This window comes from Benincasa hispida, chromosome 1 (assembly GCF_009727055.1).
Source record: "Benincasa hispida cultivar B227 chromosome 1, ASM972705v1, whole genome shotgun sequence".
NCBI lineage: Eukaryota > Viridiplantae > Streptophyta > Magnoliopsida > Cucurbitales > Cucurbitaceae > Benincasa > Benincasa hispida.
The window spans coordinates 77,191,596-77,200,698 of NC_052349.1; the positions used below are offsets into that span (position 1 = coordinate 77,191,596).

The following is a 9,103-nucleotide window of genomic DNA, read 5'->3' on the forward strand; positions in this document are numbered from 1 at the left end:
TGCAATTTTAGAAAATCATTGCTAAATTCATAAATACCTTTATTTTTTTCCCTACCATTACCATTTGTATATTTTAGAGACTAAAACTTAGCTTAATTTTTTTTTTCTCCCATTTGAGGAAAAAGCAGAAATTAAAAAGTAAAAATAACCCGGCATGTGAGGAAGAGCCACCGGGCCAACCCTTGCCCGGTTTAACAAATTTCAAATTCCTTTTCTTTTCTTTTAAAATTTTAGGTGGTCCAAATTTCAAATTTCAAAACAGAAAAAAAAAAAGCCCAACGGTCGACTAAAATGTCCTAGAAAGAGTAACGCAAATTTTTGCTCTCTCTTTGAACTTAAACCAAAATCATCGCCTCCTCTCTGCAATTTCTTTCATTCTCTCTCTTTCTCTACCAAGAAGAAAAAAAATCAGAAATTCGAAAGCGTTAACACTTCTTTTCGCCTTTTTGATTGTCTTTACACATTCTCATTATTGCTTCTCTCAGAATTTCCATTACTTCCCGCCTCCGCCGTTCGAATCTCTTCACCACTTTCTTCTTCTAATTTCCGTTTCTCTCTCTCTTACAAGACCTTGACATTGTATTTGTTTACCTTCATTTCATACCGCATACAGATTTCTGACCCATTAATTAGATTTTGTCCTGCTCTTTCTCTTGTTCCTCTTTTCAAGAAATTTCGCTAAGATAGAGTTTGGTTGGGATGGAAGATCAAGATTTCTGTTCCAGCCCAGGTGAAGGTAATAATGCTGTTCGATGCTTTTTTATATGATCTTTCTCTTGCTGTTAACATGAGATTGGCTTGTTCCTAGGTCGGTTGAGTTTTTGGAATAGTGTGATTGATTGAAAATTTATGGTGGGTTACTGGGTTCTTAACTGACGTTTGTGAATTGAGACTTTTCTTTGATTTTCACTCTTAATGCTCTAATTTTTTATGACCCAATTTTCATATAGTTGGAGTGATGATGAAAACCCTAATTTTTTGTCTAATCTTGAATCATTATAAGTTGCAGGGGTATCTATTCCGGAATTTACCTTGACTTCTCCCGATCTAGTTATCTGTGCTGGTTCTCCCGATATTCCAGTAGACGACTACTGTGATTCACCAGAATTCTTGGATATCAAGGGTTGTAAACCTATCGAATCTTCCATGGAGCTTTCCTTTGAAAATAGCTTTTCTGGAATTGAGGTTAACTACAATCAGAGGACCCCGTCTGTTCGATTTTCAAAGTTGTGTGAAGCCTATGAGCAAGAACTGTCGCCAGAATCTTCCTTTGAGTTGGCTCCTCCTCCAGCTACCAGTTCTCTGCAATCTGAAGAACTCCTTCAAGCTGTTAGTATCAATGTAGGTTCCTCAAATGATGCTGTGACTTTTGATGGGATAAACTATGTGGAAGACAATTGGTACAAGGGTGGTGATACCATTAGGTCTGATGAAATTGAACATCTTTTATACCAAACGGCTCGTTATGGGAACTTTTGTTACAATTTCTCCTCATTGGAACCTGGGAATTATGTTGTTGACCTGCATTTTGCTGAAATTGTATTTACCAATGGCCCTCCGGGTATGAGGGTGTTCGATGTCTATTTGCAAGACCAGAAGGTCAGCTTGTTTTCCCAATCATCTAAATGACATCATATTGATTTTCTTTTCCTAATCCTAAGAAATCTCGATAGATATGTTGTTGGTTTGGTTGTAGGTTGTTTCTGGCCTGGATATATATGCTCGTGTTGGTGGGAATAAGCCTCTCATTGTATCTGACCTCAAAACTTCTGTAGATGTAAAAGATTTAACCATTAGATTTGAAGGACTGATGGGCAGGCCAATTGTTTGTGGTATTTCTGTGAGGAAAGATGTTCCTTCAAGTGAGTTAAACCAAGCATTATATTTCTCTTGGTTCTTATTTGTTAAAAATCTCGTACTTATCATCTTGTGATTCTGAAATTTTCATGTCAGATATTAAAGAAGTTGAACTGCTTGAAGATGTGGGATCTTCTCGACTAGAAAACTCAGAGATGTCCAAAGTAAACCTTCTTATAAATTTGATTATATTTAGGAAATTAGGATCAATACTTGTTGTGGGCATTCTTTAAAATTATTGCACTTGTGATGTTTTGTAGGATGGTAGTGACTTGATAGTAAAAGAGAAGAAGTACATAGAGCTCCAAAAGGATCTTGAGCTCATGAAGAATGAGCTAGCAGCAGCAAGGAAAGATATGGAGGAACTTAGAAAGGAAAACAATGAAAAGGGTAGGGAATGTCAAGAAGCTTGGAAATCTCTAAATGACCTACAAAATGAGCTCATGCGCAAGTCAATGCATGTTGGATCTCTTGGTAATAGACACCGTCTTCTTATAGCTTTTTGCTACTTTGCTATTTGTTAGATGACCATTTGTTGTTTTTCCCCTTAATCCGTTTGCAGCTTTTGCCATTGAGGGACAGGTGAAAGAGAAGAGCAGATGGTTTTCTTCATTGAGGGACCTTACCAGAAAAGTAAAGGTACGCAGTAAAGTATACATTCAACATATCAAATTACATGAAATATAAGAACGAGTTATTGAGAAGTTTCATCTATCAGATTATGAAAATGGAAAACATCAAATTATCGGAGGAGGCGCTTGCATTCAAGAACTGCTTTGTAGATATGAATGAAATGACTTCTAAAATTCAGACAGCATGTAAGCTAGCGTGCCAACTTTCTTCCAAGTATCTACTTAACGTTAATTTTATGAATACATTAGCTAATTAACTATCTGAGTCTACTGGTTTTTTCCCTCTGCTTTTGAATCTTTGTTAGTTAAACAACAATTAGATTTGCAAGAAAACTTGAAGACTAAATTTGTTGAAGGAGCTAAGGAACGGAAAGAACTCTACAATAAGATGTTGGAGTTGAAAGGTCAGCTAGATTTATTGTGTAGTGTTCTGGTTCCAAAAGATATGACCCACTTAGAGAAACTGAAGGTGGTTAGTGATGTATACTCTTCGTTGCAGGAAACATTAGGGTGTTTTGTCGGTGTAGGCCCTTAAATACAGAAGAGATTGCATCTGGAGCTCCAATGGTTGTTGATTTTGAGTCAGCTAAAGATGGCGAGTTGATTGTTAAGTCAAATGGGGCTCCCAGAAGAATCTTTAAGTTTGATGCTGTATTTGGTCCTCAAATAAATCAAGGTAATGAGTGGGAGTTTATTTGTGTATTTGATGTGATGTAGGATAGCATATTGATTACTTGTGTACATGTATTTGTAGGAGATGTCTTTGAAGATACTGCCCCATTTGCGGCTTCAGTTTTAGATGGGTACAATGTTTGCATATTTGCGTATGGCCAAACCGGAACTGGAAAGACTTTTACAATGGAGGGCACTGAAGGAGCTCGTGGAGTCAATTATAGGATTCTTGAGGAGTTGTTTCGCTTAACAAAGGAGCGGCAGAAGCTACATCGATATAAAGTATCTGTTAGTGTCTTGGAAGTGTATAATGAGCAAATACGGGACTTACTAGTCTCAGGATCTCAGTCAGGGAACAGTGCGAAAAGGTAATGCTGTGATTAGCCATTTCCTCAAAGTTTCATTTTTTTGCATACATAAACACACTGAGAAAAGATGTCAAGACTGTCGGGCACCATCAACAAGTCTGTTGCAAATAATTCTTCTTCTAACTGACTCTTATATGATGTCGATTTTCAGTACAAGTGCAGTGGAAAGTTTTTGACTCATTGTGCTTTGCCTTCCTGTTATCTACCCTTTGATAATTGTTGTTTATCAATTAAATGATGGGTAAGTTAGATGTTCATTTTACCATGTTCCATAGTGAAAATTCTCGCTTTCGTAAATTATTTCAGGCTCGAAATAAGACAAATCAGTGAAGGAATACATCATGTTCCTGGCATGGTTGAGGCCCCTGTCGACAACATGAATGAAGTTTGGGAAGTTTTGCAAACTGGCAGTAACGCAAGAGCTGTTGGTTCAACCAATTGTAATGAGCACAGCAGTCGATCCCACTGGTCTTGCCTCTCTCTTTTACATTTGGTTTACTTAGTAAAAGAATGTCATGCTGAATATTAATTGGTGATTTTGGTTGTTTCTTCACAAACAGCATACATTGTGTGATGGTGAAGGGGGAGAATTTGCTAAATGGGGAATGCACTAGCAGCAAACTCTGGTTGGTGGACTTGGCAGGTAGCGAGCGGATTGCTAAAGTAGAAGTACAAGGAGAACGACTCAAGGAAACACAAAATATTAACAGATCTCTTTCTGCACTTGGTGATGTAATATCTGCTCTTGCAACAAAAAGCCCTCATGTTCCTTTCAGGTAAATAATAAGATTTGGACTCCTTTGCTGTTATTTTATATCGTGACACAATGTATATGAATGGAATTTGTTATTTTGTTCTCGACTCTTGGCAGGAACTCCAAGCTCACTCACTTGCTTCAAGATTCACTAGGTAGTATACATTCTGTTCTAGCATTACACATTGCTTTTGGGTTGTTTTACTGATAAATGGAATTCCTATTGTTAGGGGGAGATTCAAAGACACTCATGTTTGTACAGATCAGTCCCAATGAAAATGACTTGAATGAGACTCTTTGTTCGTTGAACTTTGCAAGCAGAGTAAGAGGAATTGAATTGGGTCCTGCAAAGAGACAGCTTGATATGTCTGAATTCCTTAAATGCAAACAGATGGTACAAGCTTCAATCTCCTATTTGGTTTCATGTTTTTAAATAGTGTTCTGCCATTGTATGTGTTCTATTATATTCTCAATATGGTTCAATCATTTTGCCTGTGTTAGACTGAGAAAACAAAGCAGGATATGAAGAGTAAAGATCTACAGATCAGAAAAATGGAAGAAACAATTCATGGATTAGACTTGAAGATGAAGGAAAAAGATCAGAAAAACAAAAATCTACTAGATAAGGTAAAAGAAATTTCACATTGACTGAATATTACAATTACAACAACCAAAAAGAAACCATATTCTTGTGCTGATTTTGTGTGCACCTTACAGGTCAAAGAACTTGAAGCTCAACTTCTTGTTGAAAGGAAGCTAGCACGTCAGCATGTCGATGCCAAAATAGCAGAGCAGCAAATGAAAACCGAATCAGAAGACCACAAGCCTGCATCAATGAGGCCACAACTTGCAAGTCGACCATTAGGTAGTCAAAAAAATCTCCATGGATCATTTAACAGCATGGTTGGAAAGGAGCAAATAAATCTCACTCGGCCACTAACTGAAAACAATGGCTTCAAACCATCATTTCCCTTTCCTCCAGTGGATGGTGCCATCACGTACACAGATTCCACAGAGAAGGAGAACAATCCAGAGATGGTCGAACGATCATTTGTGCCATCAAAGAGGACAGGAAGAGCATCTATTTGCACAATGGCCCGACGTGTACCGATGGCCCTCGCTCCTAGGAGAAACTCCCTAATCCCTCTGCCAAGTATACCAAGCTCAACTCATCTCCCATCACCCATGTTGCCATTGCCACAATGTGAAGCCTACAAGATAGACGAAGGCGATGGATCAGATGACAGTAACTGTTTGCCTGAACAGCCACAGTGCGACAGTCCTAAAGAGAGAAAATATGGAGGTAGGAAGTCGAGCAACATTTTGAGACGAAGCCTTCAAAAGAAGATACAAATGAAGTCTCCAATGCAACAACATATGAGACGAGGTGGTATCAATCTAGGGATGGAAAAAGTCAGGGTCTCAATCGGAAGTCGAGGAAGGATGGTGGCGCATAGGATGTTGTTAGGGAATGGTAGGAGAGTAACTAAAGAAACTCAAAGTAAGAAGGAAAAGGAGAGGGGTTGGAATATGGGAACAACAGTAGGGAGAACTGTTATTTAGTGAGTAAAAGCAATGGCTTTTTGTTTGCTTTGCGTTAAGAAAGAATTGTAGAGATCATTGAATTCTCATATATACCCGTGTATGTGTGAATATTCATTCTGGGATGATGATGATGGTATCATCTAATCTACTTGATTTCTCATGTAGTTTCATCAGAAAAAGGAAGGTATTCTTATCTCTTGTTGTTAGTATGTCTAGTCTGGTGTGTACAGAATTCAAAATTTGTTAGAAATCTTGACAGTTATATATAATTCCAAGCTTCTTGATTACTTCAAATTGATTCAATTGATTTATTGGCAATCAGTTGATCACGTCAATGGGAACATTGTGTATGGAAAATCTTGGTGAAATATGTTGTTTTGGAGGGTATATTTGATTCATTTTCTACACAAATTTAGTTCATGGGGATGGACTGGAAAAATACTATTTTGGATTCTATCATAAATTTGTAACTCAAATGAATCTAGTCAGGGGATTGGTCTTAGTCTCAACTTGGTTGATTCAGTTTTTTTTTTTTTTCCTCCCAAGTATACCAACTGTTTTCTAAGAATTCTAAGACTTGGTGAAAGTAAACTAAAGGTTAAATTTTATATATTAAAAATAAACTACTCCTAAACTTTCTATTTTTTTAAAGAAAATATATCTATTCTTTCAATATGGCAGTAACCGAGAATGTCAGACCATTCTAGAACACTGGTTTAAAGTCTTGATTTTCTTTTGAATTCTAAAGAACATTAATTTTATATAATATATGAACTCGTCTAACTCTACAAATGCATTATTTAAACTCAAACTAACCAAACAAATTGATATATACCAAAAAGCCTAAGTCAAATCTTACACTAAGTTGGTTGAATTTTGTAAAATTGTAAACTATTTCGGCACTCTTAATAATCGAAATACCTGACTTGTGCTAAGCAACCATGTGACAATGTTGTTTTAGAAACACGATCAAAATATAAAAATTGTGTAACTTACAAAATTTTCAAAATAAATTCATAATCATCCAAATTTATTATTATTTGACTTTATTATATTTTTTTCCCGAAATAATCCTAAAAATATTAAATTTATATATTTTTGTTGGTCAAAAACATCTCATATGGAAGACTACTATTGACATGTGATGATGCCTCTTCTCATATAGTCAAGAATCTCAAAGCCCAAATTTAGATACCCATCAAAATTTTCTTGGAGACAAAGATATCTTAATAGTTTCACACATGGAAATGACATCATTTATCTCAATGTGGCCATGTATGACATTTTAAAATTTTATGCATTTAAAATATTTAAATTAGTTTGTGGACTTTTAACTTAGATAATTTCAATAAAATTTCGAAATGACATCATTTATGTTTTGATTTGAAATTTGTTTCATGGACTTTCAATTTGGATGAGATATTACATCATTGTTAGATGATATAATATTAAATTTATCTTCATCTATTAGCTTCAATTTTGGGTTAATCGACGATTTCTGATGGTATCAGAGCATGTGGTACAAGAGGTATTGTATTCAAACAATTGCAATGCTATTTCCTCCCCGATTAATATTGGTTTCTACTTGTTGGGTCTTTTTCATGCATTTGTAGATATCTTTGAAGATACTGTGCCTTGCAAATGACCAAATTCGGATTGGAAAAACTTTTACAATGGAGGGCACCGAAGGAGCTTGTGGAAAAACTTGTTTTGCTGCTATTGTTGCTTCTTCTTCTGCTATTGTTGCTTCTTCTCTTTTTTTGCTGCTCCTTCTTCTTCTGCTGCTACTCCTCCTTATTATCCTTATTCTTCTTCTTCTCCTCCTCCTTCTAAAATCAAAAGAAGAAATAATGACAAAGACCAACCAAACAAAAAGATATAAAATATACATGACTGAAGAGAAAAGGTCCCAAGGAGAAGAGGTCGCTTGAGGCCCCACAAGAGAAGCCACAAGCCACTTTGAACAACAAATAAGAATTTCTGATCGAACAATCAAACTAATCACATGGGGAGAATGCAATTTAGCATTATGGATACGCATATTAGGCTTGTTCCAAACATGATAAATAACAGCAACCCATGCAAATTTTCATACCTTAAACCTTAGCCAATTACCAATACTAAAGTGACAATTCTAATAGAGTCGCATATGGTAATGCAGATTCTATGAGAACACCTTCTCCGTTAAAGCATGTCCTCTCAAATAGCCTTACTAAAAGGAAATTCAAAAAATAAATGATCCCTAGACTCAACTCCACCTGTATACAAAAGTACACAGTCACTCAACATATAAAAGCACCGTCTACGAATACGGTTCGCGTTTGTAAACGATATGAATAGCAAGCCAATGAATGAATGCATATTTGGGAATATTACCTCGAAACCAAATGAGGTTATCTCATAAAACACCATATGATGCCTAAAACATAATAACTCCCAAGCACTAACAATCAAAAACACACTAGATCAACAAGAAAACCAAGTTACATTATCCTCCCCAACTAACTTCAACCACTATCAAATGTACCAATGAGGAGAGATCAACCAGTTCTATCTTAGCATGAAGGGAACTATTTGCATCCAAAATAACTGCATTACTATACTATTAAAGGATAGTGCCCCTTTCTAGACGAGGATCAAACCAAACCAAATAACGATGCTCATCTCTAATAGAGTACCGAACCAAGGATCTCAAATTAATATATTGATAACTTGTATTAATTAAATGCTTATATGTGAAAATCAATAGTAATTGGGGAAGGAATAGCAAGGATTTGAATACAGGACCTCTTTGGATCACATGCTCTAATATCATTTTAAATCACCAATTGATCCAAAACTCAAACTTATGAATGGTGGTAACTTTGATATCATATAATGAAACATGTATTATTTGGAGCAATTGAAATTCCATTTTTGTTGACAAATTTCCCTTTCATATTGCATTAATAAAAGGGATATGAACTTTTGCCCAAAAATGCTAGTGTTTTTTTATAAAGATAACCAGAAAATAATTACATAGACGCCAAGGTCAAATCCGCCTCCACCAACAATCCTGAGGGGGACTAACCTACACCCAGCCCTTACATATGTGTCTGTCACCCCTCTCACCCCTTTCAAGCTCGAGCTACGAATTCCACCCGCTAGAACACAGGGGGCAAGCAGTATCCTACATGATACCCTTGTTCACCAAATTCACCCCCTTGTTATAAGAATCTCATTAACAATCCTCTAGCAGTAGCAGTAGCAGCAGATCTTCACTTTCCCCAAGGCAA

At 36.3% G+C, this 9,103-nt stretch overlaps 1 protein-coding gene across 2 annotated transcripts; it reads left to right on the top strand.

Annotated features, from left to right (window-relative positions):
- Nucleotides 1–318: 318 nt before the first annotated feature.
- On the top strand, nucleotides 319–6,093 carry LOC120072037 (kinesin-like protein KIN-14Q). Of its 2 annotated transcripts, none has more exons than XM_039024460.1 (16): nucleotides 319–736; nucleotides 1,004–1,599; nucleotides 1,697–1,862; nucleotides 1,954–2,021; nucleotides 2,118–2,331; nucleotides 2,420–2,496; nucleotides 2,576–2,675; nucleotides 2,795–2,893; nucleotides 2,989–3,165; nucleotides 3,244–3,529; nucleotides 3,836–3,997; nucleotides 4,090–4,305; nucleotides 4,401–4,438; nucleotides 4,514–4,677; nucleotides 4,785–4,910; nucleotides 5,001–6,093. In XM_039024460.1, exons 1-16 carry the CDS (start codon nucleotides 700–702, stop codon nucleotides 5,844–5,846), a joined length of 3,372 nt encoding a protein of 1,123 aa, XP_038880388.1. In that variant the 5' UTR covers nucleotides 319–699; the 3' UTR covers nucleotides 5,847–6,093. The 2 variants fall into 2 exon arrangements, with proteins under 2 accessions (XP_038880388.1, XP_038880393.1); XM_039024465.1 differs by having other exon boundaries at nucleotides 1,010–1,599.
- The last annotated feature ends 3,010 nt before the right edge of the window (nucleotides 6,094–9,103 follow it).

Excerpts from the sequence above, each read along its gene's own strand:
- LOC120072037 (XM_039024460.1), top strand. The coding sequence starts at position 700 with ATGGAAGATCAAGATTTCTGTTCCAGCCCAGGTGAAG. Across the intron at positions 3,166-3,243 it reads TGGTCCTCAAATAAATCAAG|GAGATGTCTTTGAAGATACT; the intron begins GTAATGAGTGGG and ends ATGTATTTGTAG. Across the intron at positions 4,678-4,784 it reads TCCTTAAATGCAAACAGATG|ACTGAGAAAACAAAGCAGGA; the intron begins GTACAAGCTTCA and ends TGCCTGTGTTAG.